This window comes from Gasterosteus aculeatus, chromosome 18, assembly GCF_964276395.1.
Source record: "Gasterosteus aculeatus chromosome 18, fGasAcu3.hap1.1, whole genome shotgun sequence".
In the NCBI taxonomy this organism is placed as follows: Eukaryota; Metazoa; Chordata; class Actinopteri; order Perciformes; family Gasterosteidae; genus Gasterosteus; species Gasterosteus aculeatus.
Window position 1 is genome coordinate 2,695,873 of NC_135706.1, and position 22,693 is coordinate 2,718,565.

The following is a 22,693-nucleotide window of genomic DNA, read 5'->3' on the forward strand; positions in this document are numbered from 1 at the left end:
TTAATACATTGATAACAGGAGCTACCATACCCAGCGACACCCCTTCCATCGGACCACTCGGGGCTAATAACAGCGGGAGCAATTGGAACTTAAGTATCTTGCCTAAGGACACATGGACACTGGTGGAGCTGGGAATTAAACGGAGTGACCGTCCCCTCAGTGTGAATGCATGAATAAAAGGAATGAATGCAACATTAATGCAAATCGAATTCACACATCTTTAATTAGAAAAAACACGACTGCGACCGTAGAAAGAAATTCATGTCTTGGGCTTGGAAGTGGGGAATGTTGTCTCCTTGGAGGTGGCATTGAGTCTCATCTCACCTGTGGGGAGAAGAAGAGTTTCGGTAGCTTCACAGGTGTTCAAAAGAATAGTCCTCTTTTTGCTTAATGTGCTTTAAGCATCAAATAAGACTGCGGGTCCTCAGACAGCATTTAGGCTTCCTCCGCATATTTACCGATACTCTTAAATCAAAAGTGCATCTCGTCATCCACGTACGGACTTGGAAAGACAACTACATCTACATTCAGTGCATCAGATTTGTGCACACAAATTTGACCAAGACATGGAAACACGCAAGGCACCACTCTGACCTTCCATCCGCCGCGTCGTACCAACTAAACACTGCAGAATTCACTCGGTCTACAAATCACTTTCAAATAAAGGGCGTGAGTGAACAAATCACAGCGTAGCAGCATCGTCTTGATGACTTCGCACATTGACAGCGTGACCCACAGAGATGTTTGACCTGCACTCACCTGTCGGTCACGCCGGGGCCTCTACTCCTGCTTCTTGGGGTTGTTCACAGCAACATAGTGATACAACACGACCAGCAGGAACAACGACACGCCAAGCATGTTGGCAAAGATGGCCAGCTGCACGTCCGTCACCATTCTGCAGAGCAGGACAAGCTCACTTTAGACGTGTGTATATATATATATATATATATATATATATATATACTTCGCAAGTTAAAGGCACCTTTATGTATCTCACAATGGATTGTACAATTAACTCATTGGTTGAATCAAGGTATACACATTATTTGATATTCACAATAACAGTAAGGATGTGACGTTTTGTTTGTCTTGATTATTGAAAAAGGCTAAATATGCCTCTAGATAGTTTTAAGTGTACAGTTAAGGTAAAGCATCCCATTCCGGTGGCATAATCGTGTATATTTTAATACCGAATCGTGGTAACTCTAACGTTAGATGCTAACGTTAGCTAACACGATACGCTTTTACCTCTCGTGCAGAGACAACGCTTAGCAATTCTAGGCGCTGTATCCTGCACATGAATATATTGTACAGGATTTATTTTAACAACCCGGGATACCATCGTGGTTGTGAATAAATCTGCCAGATCGTGGTCCATTTGGATGTTGCTCGCTATCTACCTAGCTAGCATTAGCTAGCGTTAGCCAGCGTTAGCTAGGTAGGTAAATTTCAACGAGCACTGACCTAACGTCAACCAAAAAAGCACACGCTATATATGAAGAATCGAGGGATTTATACAGTGAAAACTAATTCGAATACAACTCAAGTATTGTCATTACTTACTTTATAAGTTAGGTTGGGATTTCTATTCTAGATCCAAAGAATACCCCAACTGGTCAGCAGGAAAGGAGCAAACGTGTCCCTGTCTTCCGGCAGCAGCGCAAAGCCACGTCACTTGTCAGACCACCGCAACACCGCGCCGACCAATTAACGCAAAGAAAAGTACTTTAGTCACATCAACAACCGTTGTCCCTGTTCACTTCCCCAAGTGACACCACGAACGATTATACCGTGTCATTTTGAATAATGAGAAAATATTTCATCGGGTTTATTTCCATTTCGTGTTGGCGGCGGACATCCGGCCCAGAGGGGGCGGCAGTGAGCTCCGGGCAGCTAAGCTAGCTACATGTTTGCGCTCCGCAGGAGTGGCTCAAATGTTTCGACATCAGCTCGCCCGGCGTAAACGATAGCGGCCGATCTGACTACATGGTGCTTGGACTCGGAAGCTAACGTCGGGATTAGCTTTTCCAAAGGAACAGTCGCTCATTTATGTCCTTTTGGAGCCAGCCTGTACCGCCATGGCTCTCTACGAATATGTCACCCAGGACCAGCTCGCGGGCTTCGACAAATACAAGGTATGATTCATACGTCGTAATAGCATGCTAGCGACGCGCCATTGTGTGCGTGCGTGTGTGTGCGCGTGTGTGTGTGAGAGAGTGAGAGGTGGGTGGAGGCGGGTGTGTCAAACAGACAGCTCTCACGATCTGCATCCTCTGGCTAAATGAATAAAAATAGCTGTAACCAATCCAGATGCTGATCAAATCACCCCGGTGAAAATAAACGCAATATGACGTGATTTTGTTGCATTTTTTTTATTGCAGCTCGTATGCTGATTTGCGAATAATACATGGCGTGGTCCTCGCCACCCATCGATTAGACGTCAAGCTTGCAGCCGGAAAGTAGACGACACGCTCGGAGATGGGAAGCAACGTTGTGTCCTCCATGTTTGACGTGGTGCTTGCACACTCATTTGTCACTACGGGGTGGACTTTAACCCGTTTTATACTTATAACCATACTTATGGTCCTGCGTGCTGTTATAAGATTGTCAAGTAAAACATAACAAATAAGGACCTCCCGTATTGTTGACGAAATAGTCACGTAACAATTTATTTTGAAAGGTGACTGCCGGAAGTGTCGGCCTGTGCCGGGTCTTAGCCGATTAGCGACTCTTTCTCTTCGGCTGTGCTTAAACATCTTTAATTCGTTTCCTGTCACATTTCAGAGGTGTCCTCGCGGTGGTGAAGGCCAGCACGTTGACGGGAGCTCTGAGTGCAGCCACAGTAACCCACGTAGTAGGACTAGTAGTACTAGTAGTACTAGTAGTACTAGTAGTACTACTAGTACTAGTAGCTGTTGTAGTGGTGACTCAATTAAGGGGGAACCACTCGACCTGAACCAGTGTACTACACTGAGAAAACGAGTCTGACGAGTCAATGCAATTCCAGAGAACATAGAAACTGTGTTGTTGAGTTATTTCCCAAAAAGAAGAGCATCAATGTTGCAGCAGTGACAGGGAGCCTTTCGTGTCCTGTGACAGCAGACAGCCGGGACGGAAGCGATTACGCGATCTGACAACAGAAGCCGATTCAGTGTTTACTTGTGTGACACAGACGTATTTCTGTCATGTGTCGAGACTGAAGTGTTAGTTACTTCTCATAATGAGAAGCATTTTCTGCGTGCAGATTCCTCGTAGTATTTTGACACTGACGTTTCTTTATTCTTGTATTCTCCTGGTCATCGTCTTTGTCCTTCAACAACACAACTATCTGCCTCCTTTTATCACTTCTGCAAAACATCAAGTACCAGGAGATAGCGTTTTCCGATACCACTTGCCAGCGGTTCATACTCTATGCGTTGGCTACATGGCTGGGGGAGTGTTGGATACAACCAATGTCAGAGCATGAAAGGACTGTGTACAGTGTTCGGAATCCTGCAGGTGCACAAAACAAACCACAGTTTCACTCACGCTGTCATCCATCATCCTCTTCATTCACACTTAACAAGAGACCGCTGCCTGAAGGGGAAGGAACTTGTATGTCTGTGTGTGTGCAACTGTGCAATGCATCGATCTGCTTTTACATGGTTACAGTATGAGTTTATTTTCTTCTTTTGTCTCTCTGCAGTACAGCGCAGTGGACTCCAATCCCCTTTCAGTCTACGTCATGCACCCTTTCTGGAACTTTGTGGTGAAGGTGAGAAAGACCCGTTTTAGCTGTGGATGTGTGCGTTTGTGTGGGAATTACATCATCAATGAGGTTTTCGTACCTTCTGCCGTGATTCCGTAGAGCAAGCTTTTATAGTCTCTGTAGTGACGCATCACAGAACAATAATTACGTAATCGCTCACAAATAGTTGACTGATAATAGCACAATTTACATGTTGGAAGAGTTTATACCTACGGGAAGTTCCTTTTAGAGGCTTTACACAAAATCTTAAAGGTCTAAATTTATGTGGATCATTAATGAAATCTTCTTTTGCCAAAAACAAAAAGGATAATCAACCTTTTTTTCATTATATTGCATCTACTACATGATGTGTGTCTTTACAGATAGTAAAGTTTATGGATAGGATATTTGAGTTAATGGTTCAACACAATCGTCCTTCACAATCCGTTATCAAATGCGCTCTGGTGTTTGGGAAAAACAAAGAGTATTCTGAGCACAAACGTCTTTGTGTGCTCATTGCCGGACCACAAGTTTTGCTACGCAAGTATAAATATAGCTTACCAACACGAGCCTCATTCATTTTCTTATTTTTCTGTGAAAACACATTCCGGTCTTGGATTGTAATTGATTTTTGTGTTCTTTGGACACAGTTCTTTGCAGCACAGTTCTACATCTGATAAAACGCGTGTTAGTGAGTTTGGGCACAACGTATGTAAAGACCTCATCATGTTTTTGCTGTTGTTGTTGTTGTATTTTCCTTTTTTTGAGTGGGTGATGAAGCCACTGTGACCCCCATAGTTCAATTCAGTTGTATTTGTATAGCCCAATTAAACAAATTAACAAAGCTTTATAATTTGGACAACATATGACCTCTTAGAGCAAGAGCTCTCCCAAAATAACTACAAGAAATAAAGGGGAAAACCTCTAGAGACTGATAGATGAGGGTTCCATCTATCAGGATGGACCATACATAGTGACACCTGTCCATCAACAACTAACATTCAAATCATACACACACACACTGTAGTCACAGCTGCAGGAGCAATGTTGTGGTTAGGTGTCTTTTAAAAGGACGTCTGGACAGTGGACAGCTAGCAGGGCCAATTCTGCCAGTTCTCTGACTGGAGGACAACAACCGTGCTCTCCACTCACACACGGTTGTCCTACAAGTACTATGTATGTCATGTGTACAGAATGAGCAGCATATTATAACTACAACATCATTACTATCTATTCAAAACAAATTATACGTATGAGGAAAAAAAAGTAGCAGTGTGTGTCAGCAAGAGAGAAACAGTCCAGATGTTCCCATAACCCACGGAGACCTGTGAGGGAACCTACAAACTCAAAGGAAGAAACAAAGTTTGCTACCTACATTTAATATATGCTTGACAAAGAAGAGAAGGGAAATCCTACGGCAGGCAACACTTACAGCAGCTTATCTAAGGGCTGGTCCAGGCTGACCTGAGCCAGCCCCGACTCTCAACCTGAGTTAGCCCCGACTCTCGACCTGAGTTAGCCCCGACTCTCGACCTGAGTTAGCCCCGACTCTCGACCTGAGTTAGCCCCGACTCTCGACCTGAGTTAGCCCCGACTCTCGACCTGAGTTAGCCCCGACTCTCAACCTGAGTTAGCCCCGACTCTCGACCTGAGTTAGCCCCGACTCTCGACCTGAGTTAGCCCCGACTCTCGACCTGAGTTAGCCCCGACTCTCGACCTGAGTTAGCCCCGACTCTCGACCTGAGTTAGCCCCGACTCTCGACCTGAGTTAGCCCCGACTCTCGACCTGAGTTAGCCCCGACTCTCGACCTGAGTTAGCCCCGACTCTCGACCTGAGTTAGCCCCGACTCTCGACCTGAGTTAGCCCCGACTCTCGACCTGAGTTAGCCCCGACTCTCGACCTGAGTTAGCCCCGACTCTCGACCTGAGTTAGCCCCGACTCTCGACCTGAGTTAGCCCCGACTCTCGACCTGAGTTAGCCCCGACTCTCGACCTGAGTTAGCCCCGACTCTCGACCTGAGTTAGCCCCGACTCTCGACCTGAGTTAGCCCCGACTCTCGACCTGAGTTAGCCCCGACTCTCGACCTGAGTTAGCCCCGACTCTCGACCTGAGTTAGCCCCGACTCTCGACCTGAGCCAGCCCCGACTCTCGACCTGAGCCAGCCCCGACTCTCGACCTGAGTTAGCCCCGACTCTCGACCTGAGTTAGCCCCGACTCTCGACCTGAGTTAGCCCCGACTCTCGACCTGAGTTAGCCCCGACTCTCGACCTGAGCCAGCCCCGACTCTCGACCTGAGCCAGCCCCGACTCTCGACCTGAGCCAGCCCCGACTCTCGACCTGAGTTAGCCCCGACTCTCGACCTGAGTTAGCCCCGACTCTCAACCTGAGCCAGCCCCGACTCTCAACCTGAGTTAGCGCCGACTCTCGACCTGAGCCAGCCCCGACTCTCGACCTGAGCCAGCCCCGACTCTCGACCTGAGTTAGCCCCGACTCTCGACCTGAGCCAGCCCTAACTTTAGGCCTAATAATGAAATGAGGTGACTATCTCGTATATCAGGTTTTAAACTTTGAGGGTAAATCAGTTTAGGGCGGAAGGTGGTTAATATTATTAGAATTGTGTCAATTAGAAGAGATTAGATTTATGAGCTAACTGACTTTCTAATCAACTGTTATCTTTTCTTCAACAGTTTCTCCCGACATGGTTGGCTCCAAACCTCATTACGTTCACAGGGTTTATGTTCCTTGTGTTGAATTTCCTTATGTTGGCCTTCTACGACTTTGACTTCACTGCCTCTGGTAGGTCCTCAAGTGATATCTTTTCCCTTTGTATTTTGGTCCTGCCCGTGATGAAGTGTTCTAGTGTGTATATATACTGTGTGTATGTGTGTGTAGGTGCTCGGAGTAATCACTAACCTATTAAACACACAAGAGCTACTACTAAAATGTAAAACTAGATCTCTAGAACATCAACTCACACACAACTCTAAACATACTTTGCTTTATCCTGCTGCATATTTTTGCGCTGACATGACTCTCACTGACTTCAAGTCAGAAATATCCTCTCAAGAATGTCTGCGCTCAGGAATCAGTCCAAGTCATGCACACATGTCGGCCATTCACCAACAAATACGCCCCTCAGAGATTCTCTTTGTACGAAGTAGTCTGTGTTTCTCCTTTTAATTTAGGTGTGACCACAAAGAGTAGATTTGATCTACATAGTCTGATTCAACTGCTAGTTGGTGCGGATACAAAGGAACATGGCTACTCTTCCATTTAAAAATTAAATAACTCTATACATGGAACTCTCATAACATTGTAGAGCGCTAAATATATTCAGATTTTATGAATGATTCTTTCAAATCAGCAGGGGAGGCCCATAGAAACTACTACAAATTATAATTTGGACTCAAAGTTTCATTCACAACCACGCAAAGCAAGAAGGACGAGAAGCCACGTGTCTGTCTCTGAGCTGCACACACTCACAGACTTTATTATTATCTGACACTATAGATATCTAATGCTTAAATAGGGGAAGATTAAGGACGCAATTTGCTATTCATCCAACTACAGGCAAGACCGGAACAATATCATTCAACACAATTTTAATTCTTAGTCAGGGACGCTCCTTCTTCCATTTAAGTTTCAACCAACCCTGAGGAGTTAGATGAGAAAAGGGAACATGCATTTTCCTTGGATACCTATGTACCTGTGCATGTGTGTCTTGAACTGTATATTTAAAGTCTTCTGATCTCAGCTGCAGGACATAAACACGTGCCTAGTTTGGTCTGGGTTGCTGCAGGGATCTTCAACTTTTTGGCCTACACACTCGGTGAGTCCTCAACATGTGTGTTGTTCTGCTCTGACTTTAGTGAGGACATGGGTCACATTCTTCTCCCTGGCATACATTCTGTATTCTTAAAATAAAACCACTATCAATATGGCATCAGTTTTGTCTGCTGATCATTTCAATGTGTGGATAAAATGAGTGAAGTCCAAAAAACGCTTTGTACTTTACTAATGATCCCGGTCTTCATTCCTTTGTTACATGTAGACGGCGTTGACGGTAAACAGGCGCGTCGCACCAACTCCTCCACGCCGCTAGGGGAGCTGTTTGACCACGGCCTGGACAGTTGGGCCTGCATCTTCTTCGTGGCGACGGTTTACTCCATATTCGGGCGCGGGGACAGTGGCGTGGCCGTGGCCACCCTGTACTACATCCTGTGGGTGGTGCTGTTCTCATTTATTCTGTCGCACTGGGAGAAATACAACACCGGCATCCTGTTTCTGCCGTGGGGGTACGACATCAGCCAAGTGGTGAGGACGCACAACCACCGGTGCACTTCAGGCCCTACGAGCCTTCCAGTGCGTTAATGTCTGCCGTGTCATCTCCCCTCCAGACGATCTCGCTCGTTTACATGGTCACTGCTGTGGTCGGCGTGGAAACCTGGTACCAGCCAATCCTGTGGAGCTTCCTGTACAGAGACCTCTTCACCTTTATGATCATCGGTGAGCTATGAGCGGTCAAGTCCATTCATTCAGGAATTAAAAGCACTGTTTAATGTAGCTGTGGGATGCTTTCCATTTGGTTTGATTGGCAGACACATTTCAGGGATATTTTAATATGCAAAATACTAATGTAGCACCAAAGCTTGACAATAATCCATACAATTTGATTGGCAGCCTGCTCCTTTACGGTCACCGTACCCATGAGCCTCTACAATGTCCTGAAGTAAGTCCAGTTACCTTTAACTGTTTAATTAAATGAAAGAACTACGAGTTGACGGCGATCTGAGCTCTTGGTCATCTGTCGTCTTGCAGAGGTTACCGCGCAAACACTCTGAAGCACAGCAGCTTGTACGAAGCCTTCCTGCCCTTCCTGTCGCCCGTCCTCCTCTTCCTCCTGTCTACCGTCTGGGTGGTCTTCTCTCCATCCGACATACTCGAGCTGCAGCCCAGGGTCTTCTACCTCATGGTGGGGACAGCCTTCGCTAACGTTACGGTGGGTGTGTTCGCATTTTCCCGCACGCGCCGCTACTCTTGTTTTTGCGCGTTTAACTCCTCACGCGATGCCTACGTGTCTTCGTTCATGCGTGGGCGTATTTCTCTTGCAGTGTAAACTGATTGTGTGTCAGATGAGTAACACGCGTTGCCAGGCGGTGAGCTGGCTGCTGCTGCCCATGGCGCCGGTGGTGGTGTTGGCGGTGACCGGGGTGGTCGCCGACGAGGTCGCACTGCTTCATCTGTGGACAACGGTGGTCATACTAGCACACATCCACTACGGCGTTTCAGTGGTAAGAGCAAACGCACGCAGTCCAAACTAACGTCACTCCTCTGAATACGAGGCTGCAGATGGCAGCTGGTTGACTAAAGCCTAGTTTATGCTTCTGCGTTTTCAGAGAGACGCAAGAGGCCCTAATGTGTCCCTTGCGTGTCTTCTCACACCTCCTTGCGTAGTTGCGTGCGTCAAAGGCTACGCAAGCCTCTCGCAGCCCGCAAGGCTGCGATTGGTCCGCTAACTGCATCCTTTCCGGAGTCTCACATTTCCGGTTTCATAGCACAATACCGTCATTATTAAAACATTTTTTTTTTACGAGAGAATGAATGTGATTGAAGAGCTTTTGTCGGAAGAAATGCGTGAATATGAGCACTTACACAAGCCGTCATTGGCGGACTACAAGGACGCGCGGATGGCCTCGGATTCATGTAGGGAGATCTCAACAAACGCCGGTCAAGGGGAACAAAGTTGTGGAGGAAAATACGGGACAAATCTGTCCGCGATGAAAAGCATTAGCAGCGATGCACGGGACAATAAAGTCTATGATAAATAAATTAACCAACCAACGACTTCCACACACAAAGACGTCACTCTCTAGGTCGTCTCAAACAAAACACGTTACTCCACCTGTTGTTCTGGAGGTGAATCGCTCTGCAACACACGCGAGACTTTTAGAACCATGAATTGAAACGAGTGCGTCGACACGACAGAAACATGCGCCTTAAGCGTCGCTCACTCATTAGCATTTTAAGCTGACTTTACTTCATTTACTTCATAACAGCACAAATGTGGGTGTTACACAAACCGCTCTTTGCTTGTGAATGAATGAACCTTTGTGCCTAAATGCCGTAATAAGCGGCAGCATGTTTTCGGATTGTCCGTCCCATTCTCATAAACGGGGCGTCTCTGCACCGCTTGGAGGGAGCGTGCTCCCCACTCACCCACAGTCGCCCCTCAGATGAAACCACCGACATCCACAGAATCATGTGATGAGGGAAAGCACAGAGGCTTCAGGAAAGGAGCAAAGTCCGTAATGTTGGTGTAATGTTTATGACGACAGTAATAGTAATGAAACTAACTATAATAATGGTGATGGCAGCAGCTGGGAGGCTGTACCAAGGTCCAGATAGAACCACAATTTATGAAACCTGTGAGGAAAGAAAGCATTAATACTGGACACACGTGACAGGTGGAGGCTTTTGATAGAACTGCTACAATGTGGCTATTAAATGTGACTAAAACTAGACTAAAGTGTAATTAGATTTTGTCGACGACAACTAAAACTAAGAAGGATTAAAATGACTAAATGGGACTAAAACTAATAAGCGTTTTCGTCAAAAGACTAAATCAAAAATAGCTGCCAAAATGAACTCTGCTTCTCTAGAGTAGTAATCCTGACTATCAACGTGGTCACTTTACATGTGTGCTGTCCACATACTGGGCTTTCATGTACATATGATGAGCCTGGTAGCTTCATGATTCATAGGATTTAGAGAACTGTTAGTGATTTTATTTCAGGCGATTCACGATTTCTTTGTTATATTGATTTATTTATTCACCAGTAACTTATAAACAGACTTTTACAGATTAGAATGCTCACATGGGTTCTCCTTTATTCCGTAGGAAAAAGAAAATTGTCCATATAGGCAAAGAGTTCTTACACTTTTTATCATCGGTGTGCCAATTTCAGAGCTAAGGCCAAATATGCTGAGGCCACATCCGGCCGGCCGACCGTCAGCTACACCAATCATAATGATTATAAACGTAAAATAGTGCGGCTACAATAGCGCTGCTCGCTACTTATAATGAGACACTGAGATGGATTTTCTTTTTTAGCTTGCCCTGCATAACATAATTTGCCCTGATTGGCATTAAATGTTGAAAATGATGAGAGTTGTTTTTATTGAATCTAGTCATGAAAACATATCCAATAATTGTATTTTTCATTCGTAGGTACAACAGCTCAGCAATCACTTCAGTATCTTGGCCTTCTCCCTGAAGAAGCCCAACAGTGACTGACAGGAGGAGGATCAAATTGGCTTGAAATCAGCTGAGGTCTAAGCTCCGCCTCTCTTCGGCTTATCGACACTTCACTGTCTTCACCAGGGAAACCGCATCCCCGAGCCCACATCCATGAGGACACTGCAAGTGGAAGGAACTGTCTTTCCGCTGTTCTCAAACGCACGCCTACACACACACACACACACACATGCACACACTCCCTCAGAGACACACAATCAATCCCACATTACCAACCACACTCTGGGTCTGCGATGGGGCTCTGGCTTCCGTCATTGGTGATTGGCCAACTTGTTGATCCAATGAGGTGCAATTGTTTCCTAAGGAAATATGCTTCAGTCATGCGTACAGGAGCCCCACATACACAAACATACATGTATATACATTGTTCTGCTATAGTGCGGATAATTTCTTTCTTTTGTGGCAGGTATTTCAAATACGCACACACACAAACAGCACTCACATAGTATTATGAATGTAAAATATGCCTTGGGGAAACAACTTAGGTTTTATTATATTAACAGGAATGCCTCTGTGTTTTTTTTTTTCAAACCCAACCAAACCTCTAGATTGTGTCCATTCACAGCTAGAGTTTAAAGGTTAATTACCTTTTTACCATGGGATGATTTTTATTAAGAAATCCCAGTGATTATATTATGTTAAATAGCTATATATGTATTTATCTGTGTGTGTGCGCGCGTGTGTGTGCACGTGTATGTATGTATGTGTATAATATATATATATCTATATATATATATAGATATATATATATATATATATTACATACACTGTGTTGAGGGAGTTGGGGCATTTTATTTCCAGACTGAGAAGAATTAATTGATTTCTGTAAAAAATTGTATACATTTCTCTCTGATGACTGAAGTTTAAGGGTGAACGTAGTTTGATTATGATCAAGGTGACCTCTGACCTTTCTTTAATTCTACTAACCCGTAACCTTTTTTTTTTTTTTTTTTTTTTTCCCCTGCCTTCAGAGGTGTCGTGTCTTAGTGCTAATTTGTTAATTCTGTCATTTCAATTTTTAACATTTTTATATACATACTGATTTGGGAGTATTTTGTTAATCTGTTGCCATGGCAACGGTTTGTGGTTTAGTTGCGCAGCGCTTGAATGAAGAGTGCGTTCAAAAGCCGTTAATGGAGCGGACTCACTCTGAGGGAACGAGACGTCGCACAGGACGCAGATACAACTGTACACCCCCCCCATACGCACACACACGCACACACACACACACACACACACTGACATCATCACTTTTTATACTGTCTGTCAGATCCTTCATGGATTGTTGCGGTTTTTGTTTTTTTTTGATCTGCGAAGCACTGTTTATCTGTGATTCAAATGACGTTCCGGTGGACTGGACCTTGTTTCTAATATAACTGGTCTTCGCTGGCAGGCCAAGTACGAGTCGAGGGGCTTACGGATCATCCGTGTCAGCTGTCATTTTTCACATAACAACATACGAGTGTTTGTCTATAGTTCAGAGGAAATATAACTTTTTTTTGTGTGTAACCTGACTCTTTGTTTGAAAAGTGACCCGTCTTGTCTATCTACAAGGACTTTCCCAGACCTCCAGTATCTGTTGACATTGGATAGTACAGACCCAGCAACGCTCAATAGTGTTTGCAAGATTTTTTTTAACTGGTTTCCGTTGTTCACTGTCGAAGACGTGGTTCCAGTTCCAACCAACAACGATGCATACTGTTGGGAAAGCCTTTGTACGGCCAAGTCCACGTCTGTCTGAATGTGATTCTCCCGTATACAGTGAGTGTGACCATACTCTGATTAAAAGGTACATGGAAACATGAGAATACACTGGGAATGAAAAATGTACACGTGCACTTGGAGCTTGATTTCACTTACGTCTTTTCTAGTTCTTGTTCTTTCCTTTTGTTTTCAAAGAGTCGTCATCGGGAGATCCAACTCCACTGCCATAATGCCAGGAACAGTGCAGTTATATGGACAATTGTATATGTGCCCAATCACTGTGACTTAGTGACATAAGAAATTGACTGAGAATTCTCCAGCAAGAAGAAGATGCATGCACCGTCTCTCAAGATATCTGTGGATATACAGTTATAATTTACTTCTTTAATTTTTTTCTTTCCAATTATTATATGGTGAATGGATTTTTTTAAAACATGGGGCAGTGTCAGGTCCTCACCCTCCAAAGCTAAAAAAAGAAAAGAAACGTCAATGGCGATTACTAGATTCTCTTGTAGTTGTCATTTGGATCTGGTCTTTTCTCAGGAATACTTTGTCGGGTGGATAAGCTCTGGTTGGGAGGACCTTCCTCCCAGGCTGCAAACACCTCTAATAGACAAATGTCAGCTAGATAGGAAAATGAACAAAGCAATGAAAAAGACGGAACCATAACCACGAACATTCCTAGCTGGCTGACAGCTGGATTATTTTGGATGAAATGGAAAAGGTCAGTCAATTTCCTGTTCCCTTTTCTGCTGTGCGTCCCGCTGCAAACAAGGTGTTCTAATTTAGACTAAGTTGTTGTTGCCATTGGTGTGGCTACTTGTGATGTTGTATTTAACATGTGAAGGCCGGTCCAGAAACAAGTCAAACGTGAAATTTCCTTTAACCACTTTAGTATTGCATTGACACCAAACACGATGCAAACGTTACCTTGCGACCAGTCCAGGAAAGACTTTGCACGATACAACCGTATCTGCCTGTTTTACAACATTCCATCACTGCACTTGATAAAGTACATTATGGTGCAGGGTAATTGCATTGTTTGTGACATACTCTATAGTCAGTAATATTGCAGGAAGTTTGCTCCTAATAGGATGTGCCTGAGCACACGCTGTCTTGCCACGGGACAGGCCCCAACAAGCTATCAAACGGGCTAACGGTTAGCATCATGTGTCGCCGCAAGCGACAGTCATCCAGGCGCATGAAATTCACCGAGCTGACAAATGCTACTTTGTACCGTAACACTACGACGTTAGAAGGACTTCCACAACGGCTACGAAGTCGTTATGTCTTACATGGTTAATGTGGAGGGGAAAAAAATGGCGCGAACAAAGTTGAACGTTTTTCAGGGTGATAAGCCACGTCGACCACTAAGGAGGCCATTCATGCAAGTTGACCAGAAACGAACCCCGGAAAATCCACGGCGCATTTGAGGCGACGCAAAGGTTTCTGTCGTAGCCAAATATTTCATTTTAAGGACTTTAAATCCACTAGGGAGCAGCAGAGAGAAGCCTTGCTTTGACAAGGAGAGCATTTACGACTCAATTCTTCTATTCCTCCATATAAACATTCCCTGCGTCATTCTGAGTCCTTCTGTTGCCAAAGACTGTTCCGTCATTTCACGTTTCTCACATGTATTACACTAAGTTTACAGATGAGTTGTTGCTTCGCCAAATATTAATATTTTCAACTGAAGAACTCAATCAAAACACGTATCTATCAACTTCAAAAGCAACAAACCTTTCCCGCACGCTACAACCTAACACACCTTCCACTCCAATTTGAAGCACATATAAACTCAGCAAAAAAAGAAACGTCCTGTGACTGTGTGTAAATATTTGTATGAACACTACAAGAGTCAACACCATAAGACACCATGAACTAAAAATGTTTCACAGACATGTGACTAACAGAAATTGAATAATGTGTCCCTGAATGAAGGGGGGCTCAAAATCAAAAGTACCAGTATGGCCACCAGCTGCTTGAAGTACTGCAGTGCATCTCCTCCTCATGGACTGGACCAGATTTGTCAGTTCTTGCAGTGAGATGTTACCCCACTCTTCCACCAAGGCACTGGCAAGTTCCAGGACATTTCTGGGGGGAATGGCCCTAGCCCTCATGCTGCGATCCAACAGGTCCCAGACGTGCTCAATGGGATTGAGATCCGGGCTCTTCGCTGGCCTCGCGCACAGAACGAGCAGCATGGTCGATGGCATTGTCCTGCTGGAGGATCATGTCCGGATGAGCATGCATAAAGGGTACCACATGAGGGAGGAGGATGTCTTCCCTGTGCCGCAAAGCATTGAGATTGCCTGCAATGACAACAAGCTCAGTCTGAAGGTGATGTGATATACTGCCCCAGACCATGACGGACCCCCACACCTCCAAATCGGTCCCGCTCCAGGGGACAGGCCTCGGTGTAACGCTCATTCCTTCGACGATAAACACGAATCCGTCCATCACCCCTGGTGAGACAAAACCGTGACTCATCAGTGAAGAGCACTTTTTGCCACTCCTGTCTGGTCCAGCGAAGGTGGGTTTGTGCCCATAGGCGGCGTTGTTGCTGGTGATGTCTGGTAAGGACCTGCCTTACAACAGGCCTACAAGCCCTCAGTCCAGCCTCTCTCAGCCTATTGCGGACAGTCTGAGCACTGATGGAGGGATTGTGTGTTCCTGGTGTGACTCGGGCAGTTGTTGTGGCCATCCTGTACCTGTCACGCAGGTGTGATATTCGGATGTACCGATCCTGTGCAGGTGTTGTTACACGTGGTCTTCCACTGTGAGGATGATCAGCTGTCTTTCCTGTCTCCCTGTAGCGCTGTCTTAGGCGTCTCACAGTGCGGACATGGCAATTTATTGCCCTGGCCACATCAGCAGTCCTCATGCCTCCCTGCAGCATGCCTAATGCACGTTCACGCAGATGAGCAGGGACCCTGGGCATCTTTCCTTGGGTGTTTTTCACACCCGGTTTTGTCGGTAGACAAGTCTCTTTAGAGTCCTGCGTTTTTAGAACTGTGACCTTAAATGCCTACTCTCTGTAAGCTGTTAAGGTCTTAACGACCATTCCACGGGTGCATGTTAATTGATTGATTATGGTTAATTGAACATGCATGGAAAACATTGTTTAAACCCTTTACAAAGATCTGTAAAGTTATTTGGATTATTACAACATTATTGTTGAAATACACAGTCCTGAAAAAGGGTTTCTTTTTTCGCTGAGTTTAGGAGGCTCTGAACACGGCAATCAAGAATTCAAAATGATTGACAAACTGTAAATGTAGGTCCACAACATTTCATGAATGTTACGACGTAAGCGTTCGAGAATCATAGCAAGTGGACCTGCGCTGCACGAAGCCGTCAGCAGGGGGAGTCGGACACCAACTCATCTCGTATTGGATTGGATTTTCTGCTCACAGCAACTCTTAAACCCACCTTGGCAGCATCATACCCACAGTGAAGCGGGGGGCAGCATCTTGCTTTGGGGATGTTTTTCTGCAGCTGGAACCGGGGGGCCTTAGTTAAGGTGGGGGGTTCTTTGGCAAAAGAACGTGAGTCCTGTAATAAAACCAAAAGGTGCTTCAAGTATTAGTTTAAGGTTTTGCAGATTATGCAAATAGGTCATTGCACATTTTTTTTATTTTAACCCCTAAAATATTTCCTTTTTCAATTGAATTGTTTACATTATAGGTCACATTAAAAGTGGAAAAAGTTTGGACACGATTTGGCTTTGTCTCATATTTTTTTACATCACAGAAACCTGGGATTTTAATGGGGCTGTGTAGACTTTTTATATCCACTGGATCTTGACAGAATCTGTCACAGCCACAAATACGGCTCCAGTGCAGCAATGATTCCTCCAAACAATGGAGGCCAGGAGGTTCACTTGTGCATCAGTTGATCCGACAATGTGTGTTTGACTTCACATCATCACAAAACTAAAACATTTAGTGCTTTGGAACATAAAAGCAAAAAACAAAATGCAAAGTATCTTAAGATAAATATTAAAAACCATAATAGTATGAAAAACAAAATCGAACTGGAGAGGCTACAAACAATATGATGGTTAATATTGTTATTGTTGATTGTTAGAAGATAAAATAAGAGGGAGACAAATGAACTCAAATCAGGGTAATCTATACAAAGAAAGTGGGATATAAGACACAATTTAAAAGAGGACACCGACTCAGCTCAGCAGATCTTCTCTAGCGGATTTTTCCAAAGGCTAAAACGTATCGATGGCGTATTATCAAATGATAATTGCAGAGGGGTCGATAACTTTAGCTTATAAAATGAGAAACTGCTGAATTAAGGTTTGAGACTTTAAAGGCATATTTTTGGTGTGGGGTGTTTGATACGTTTGGAGTTGGTGTATTCTTAAAAAAATGACTTTTTTTATAATTATAAACCATAAGAGAGAAACTAATGAGTATTTTTCTTCTGGGTCATTTTCAAGTTTGGATTAGTAAACATAGTAATTGACATGATATTTTCAGAAATGACGTTTCTTGATAATGTATCAATAAAATGTATTTGTTTATTTTCGTGTTTTGGAAGAATTGGAATTCCAGCCAAATCATTAGAATTGGAATCTGGTGCCCCCGATGATAAAACAATGCATACCATTGCTAATAACAATTCTTCCACTCTGTACGGTTGAGTTAATTCCCAAGATTTTAATTTGCCCCATTAGAATTCCATTAAAATAAACGTCATCCAGTAGCAAGGTTAATGAGAAAAGTAGCGTTAACTCCTGAGATAAACATGGAGGGGGCGTTTAGGGACGCTTTTTTTTTTACGTGACCCGGTGTCCCTCTGGTCCCGCTGTCTTTCAGTGAATTAGCTGGTGTTGATCCTGGACTGACAGTTCATCGGAGGGGGCATTAATTAAACAGCGTTCAGCTCGGGTTGCTGCTGGACGTTTTGTGTGCTGCTGACCCCTGTGACTCAGCCACACGGAGCCTACTTAACACCACGGCACCCTGGACCGCTCCCCCCCGATACCTGACACTCAATTATGGATGACCATCATTAGGAATCAGACACGCCGGAACACACACACCCACACAATGTTATTGGCATGGCAGTTATTCTAAAAGACACACAAGACCATTGAAGTGCCAATCGAGTAACACCATCCATTTCATTCCGTAACCTCTGAACTTGTAACCCCTGCAGCCTCCATGACCCCTAGTATGAATATTCCATACAGTGTCAAACTAACCCCAAACTAATTAGATCATGGAAATCAAGTCATGGTCTATACAATAACAATCTGACATTCATATCCATTGTATCTGGAATAAGGTTGGAGAGCATATCTGTTCTTTTTTCTCTGCTTGTTGTCCTGCATCTTGTCCATGAAAAAGAAAACACATCTCAGTTATTAAAAGCACAGCGATTAAGCGTACAAGTGGTAAAGATAGGGCACTATATCAGATGGTGGAAATAAAAATCAAAGAAATATATATCAAGTGGAACTTACGTAACATGAACAAAAACAAATCACTCTTGTACGTCACAAAAAGCTTTTATTAATCCAATTAATTGTTCAATCAGAAGAAAGTAAATCCACATCCATCCTAGCTGCATATATTGTTTCCTTGTTTGAGAGAACCTGCTGCTGAATGTGGGGGAATATAGGTTAGTACTTAAGAGAAACTTAAGAAACTTTATTTGATTTACAAATAAAAATGTCAGAAAGGAACTTACATGTAAGAATAGGAATGTGATCTATGCAGAGAAAGCACAGAGTAACTTGCACAGCTGGTCTTTGATCAGTCGTCCGTCTATTTGAAGAATTCCACTAATTCAGTTTGAGTAAGTTGTAGAGCTCTCAATAGATATGTACAATAATTAAATAATTAATTAATTGCACACTATGAAATTGATTAAACTTGATTAATGGTGATCAATGAATGTTGTTGTTGCAATGTTGTTTTTAATAAATGTTTGTTTTTCTTTTTCTTACAAAGACAAAATCTTAAAAATAATGATTAATTGCTTTAGAAAGCGTGTATTTTAGATGCTGTTGTTTAATTGATGGAACGCAGCCTTTTTCTTCGAATCTTTATTGTTGGAATGCTGCTTCAACAAATTCCTAAACTTTTTTTAACATGGTTTTCCAATGGAGCTTATTCTCAAATCCTCCTAAACTTCTTCAAATCCATCAAATCCAATCTGGCAGAGAGGAGCCGACGGATTGGGGCAGCCGAATCGCAGCGGAAGTGACGTATGCGGTCGATGAACACGTCCTTATGGATGCAGCGTGGCGACTGAGACACAGCTGCTGTCTGTCTCTGCCCTTTGTGCACCGTTACCAAGGTTACTCAAACACGCGCTGCAGTCTCTCTCTGTCTGAGCCTCACAGCTGTTATTAGTGCAGTCTACCTTCAGGTCTTACAGAGGACATTTCAGAACCCCCTTTGCACCCCCTCCCTTACATGAGCCCCCCTTTTTGCCCCCCCCCCCCTTTAAACCCCCTTTCTAACACTATCTTGTTCAATTACAGGTCATTTAGCTGCTCCAAAGCGAGCAATTAGGCGTTAGGTGTCTTGCTCAGGGACACTTCAACAATGGGACATGGGGCAGCCGGGGCTCAAACCACCAACAGTTCCCAGCGCTCCCTCTCTACCCCTGCGCCACGACGTTCCCCCACACAGATGTCCTCCCCTCCCTTGATTCCTTCCGCCCTGCCCCCCTTTCTAACCATGCTATCTAATCCCCCGACCCCACCTTATCTACCCCCTCACTCAAATAAGCCCCGCCCCAAATCATTTCTATCCACCCTGTCAACTATCTTAAAACCAACGACCCAACACACAAAAAAGGTAATAGTAGGGCCTATTTGGCCCCCGACGTAGAGTTTAAAATGTTCTTTGTCCGTGATTAAGTTTTACACCCTTCATCTAAAGTAGATAAAGCCAAATTAAATGTTTTTTTAAATATACTGTTTTCCCCAATACAGATAATTCTTTATTCATCATTTATCGTGATTTTTCCCGTGTTAGTCATCACTACTACCTCAGTGTCAACATTTTACTGAGAAGGCCAATTAGGCCTCGATATAATCACGTGTGGAATCAAGAGGATTCCCCCAGCATACCCGGATTCCCATCGTCCTGTTGAGAATTCCGTAGGTACACTAGAAGTTGTTTAGTCATGGTAGCATCTACCCATTGCTGCAGTAGTCCTCTCATACCTGATATAAGGCAACACCCACAAACAGCGAAAAGGAATACTGACACAAAAACTGCTGAACCATGATTCCAGCATTCTACTTATACAATGTGGCACGACAACATGACATCCATTGTAGTCTGTCCATCCCCGTAGAGGGATCCTCCTCGGACGTTCTCCCTAAGGTTTCTTTCCTTTTTTTCCCCATTTGTTGGGGAGTTTTTTCTGTGCTGATGTGAGGGTTAAGGGACAAAGGATGTTGCATGTGTGCAGACTGTAAAGCCCTGTGAGGCAAATTAGTAATTTGTGATTTTGGGCGATATAAAATAAAATGAATTGAATATGTGTGCATACCATTTGCACAATTTTGTAAATGATAATCTAAAGTCAATCCCCCCAGCTTCTCCTCCCCTCTCTCCTCCCACCTCAGCTCCGATGACCTCGTTTTCATAGTGATCGCAGAGAAAGTGTTCAGAATATATGAGTCTTTCAAATGCTGTACAAGGTTTCTTCTTTTACTTTTTCTGCCCTGTTGCTCTGCTGCTCTCATCAGGACCAGTTACCTCGCCAGCTGTGACTCCTTGAGTTTGTGCTGACCAAAGATAGTCTGCCTATCATAGTCTCTTTAAACCTGCTCTGCTGACTCTCCAAATGAGTCAATGCTTTTATTTTTTGTACCTAGGAATTCAGCTTCTGTCAACATAGGACCTGTTACCACTAAGTACAATAACAAATCCTTTTGGTCTCTCTGATGCTGCGTAATTCTGCCTGGCTAAAACGGATTGCTTACCCATTTCTGTGGTGCAGACAAACCACCAAGCTCTGTTTTAAAGACACCTTGTTACGTAGCACAGAGGAGTCTGGCATCTACATACTGAGAATCATCAGTGGCACAAGCCTCTGCAGACAATTGGTCCACTTTTATGTCAGCGGCCGAGGTTTCTTCTTAAAAACTAAAAGTGTTGCCAACAACGCCACCTAGGTAAAAGCCCTAGGAACTCTAAATAATTAAAAAGACAAAGGTTCGTTTGTTTGAAGGGGAGCAGTAAAACGATGACCCAAGAGGAGACAGCGGCGGAAATACGACTAAAAATATTTATTTTAATACAAAAGGTTAAAATATATAAAAGGGAGCTAAAACAGTCCGTCCAGGGTCATCACCACAGCAGGAGCGAAGTCCTGCGCGTCCCTAGTCCACTGGTGTGGACGTCTGACTGCCAGTCGTCCTCTGCTGCTGCTGCTTCTGCTGCTGGTGGTGGTGGTGAGTCTGCTCCTGCCCTGCGCTGCTGCTGCTGCTTCTGGTGGTGCGTCTGCTGCTGCTGCTGCTGCTGGTACCTCTGCTTCTGCCTTTCTTTCCTTGCTCCTTCTCCCTTCTCTCGTGTCTCGTTTCTTCCCGGTTCTCCTTGTTGCTCCCCAGCTCTCCTTGTTGCTCCCCAGCTCTCCTTGTTGCTCCCCAGCTCCCCTTTCCAGTTTCGCCCTGTTTCTCTCCCGTTTCTCCTTCCGCCAGTGTTCTGTCTTCCTGCTTAAAAAGAGAAAGTTCTGCCCCTGGCCTTTCCCCATTGGTCCATTTGCCATATGACACTAATTGCTAATGAGTTGGGGACGATTGTCAATTGAGGACACAACTCAAACAAAACTCAAAGCAGATTATAAATTGTCCAGCATGCACATCACAAAACAACAAGTCATAGAAACATGCAATCATAAAATAACAAACTGTAAAAACATGCAACAACAAATCAATAAAACATGCAATCAATAAAATATGCAATCAATTGTGCATGCAATCAAGGGTCCCCAATCGTCCACCCAGTGACATTTACAGTGCGTGAGATTCTATGCCCAATGACGATCCAGTTTCCTTGGCACCTTCAGACGGGAAGAACGTCAAACAGCAACAATATAAATATTTTTTTAAATGTTCATTTATTCTGTTTTCATCTTGTTTAGTAAATGATTAAAATTGAACAAAATAATAAGATCTACCATATAATAGTTCCCCAAATATTTTTTCATTATAGCTATAATCTTCTTGATTTTGATCCAATTGTACCATTTGTTCGTGCCATCAGTCCTGCTGACTATGTATAATAAAGGTATACCGTTATCACAATACACTTCCTCTGGTTTGTAAAATGTTGGTGTAATTTCTTTTATTTGGACCTTTTGCCACTGTTGAAAAAAAATTGTATCAGTAATTTATTTAGCAATGCGCTGTCAATGCATCTGCATCGCTCCCGTTCAGGGATGTGTTAATTTAACGTACTGTATGTCTCAAAATAGTCGCATCTCCCTTTAGAGTCTTAGGTGTTACTAATTACCTTAAGGTCACCTCTCAGTATCTCACAGTTTCTACAATCCGCTAATAGTGTAAAGCAGGGGTCTCAAACTCGCGGCCCGCGGGCCAATTGCGGCCCTCGGGACGATATTTTGTGGCCCCCGCCTTCATATGAAAGTGTAATGTTAGTGCGGCCCGCGAGTTCTGTATTGTAGCAACCTCGCTGTTAGCAGCCACTTACAACCTCCACCCCAGCGCCGACCGTTCCGTTCGCCGGTCGGACCGTCAGTGTCGTCCCCCCCGTCGGCCATAATGGACTGGCCCGCGTTCGGTCGAGGTGGGCTGCATCTGGCCCGTACCTGACTTGAGTTTGAGACCCCTGGTGTAAAGGCTTTTCAATTAAGTAACTTCAAGAGAAGAGAAATCATACTTTTTTCTATCTACTAACGCTCACACACGTCCCCAGATTCCACTGCCCTCGTCACAAAAACC

At 44.1% G+C, this 22,693-nt stretch overlaps 2 protein-coding genes across 3 annotated transcripts; one reads left to right on the forward strand and one right to left on the reverse strand.

Moving 5' to 3' along the window:
• Nucleotides 1-204: 204 nt before the first annotated feature.
• Nucleotides 205-1,571, reverse strand: ost4 (oligosaccharyltransferase complex subunit 4 (non-catalytic)). The gene is made up of 3 exons (XM_040160267.2): nucleotides 1,564-1,571; nucleotides 760-895; nucleotides 205-324 (listed from the first exon to the last, which is right to left on the reverse strand). Exon 2 carries the CDS (start codon nucleotides 892-894, stop codon nucleotides 781-783), a length of 114 nt encoding a protein of 37 aa, XP_040016201.1. The 5' UTR covers nucleotide 895; nucleotides 1,564-1,571; the 3' UTR covers nucleotides 205-324; nucleotides 760-780.
• On the forward strand, nucleotides 978-12,871 carry selenoi (selenoprotein I). Of its 2 annotated transcripts, none has more exons than XM_040160266.2 (10): nucleotides 978-2,135; nucleotides 3,686-3,754; nucleotides 6,416-6,524; nucleotides 7,483-7,557; nucleotides 7,780-8,042; nucleotides 8,126-8,234; nucleotides 8,409-8,457; nucleotides 8,547-8,727; nucleotides 8,840-9,019; nucleotides 10,957-12,871. In XM_040160266.2, exons 1-10 carry the CDS (start codon nucleotides 2,079-2,081, stop codon nucleotides 11,062-11,064), a joined length of 1,200 nt encoding a protein of 399 aa, XP_040016200.2. In that variant the 5' UTR covers nucleotides 978-2,078; the 3' UTR covers nucleotides 11,065-12,871. The 2 variants fall into 2 exon arrangements, with proteins under 2 accessions (XP_040016200.2, XP_077950196.1); XM_078094070.1 differs by lacking the exon at nucleotides 978-2,135 and adding an exon at nucleotides 3,448-3,594 and having other exon boundaries at nucleotides 10,957-11,034.
• The last annotated feature ends 9,822 nt before the right edge of the window (nucleotides 12,872-22,693 follow it).

Coding starts and splice junctions, on each gene's coding strand:
- selenoi (XM_078094070.1), top strand. CDS start 3,463: ATGAAAGGACTGTGTACAGTGTTCGGAATCCTGCAGGTGCACAAAACA. Junction 8,458..8,546: donor AGCCTCTACAATGTCCTGAA/GTAAGTCCAGTT, acceptor GTCGTCTTGCAG/AGGTTACCGCGCAAACACTC. Junction 9,020..10,956: donor TCCACTACGGCGTTTCAGTG/GTAAGAGCAAAC, acceptor TTTCATTCGTAG/GTACAACAGCTCAGCAATCA.
- ost4 (XM_040160267.2), bottom strand. CDS start 894: ATGGTGACGGACGTGCAGCTGGCCATCTTTGCCAACATGCTTGGCGTG.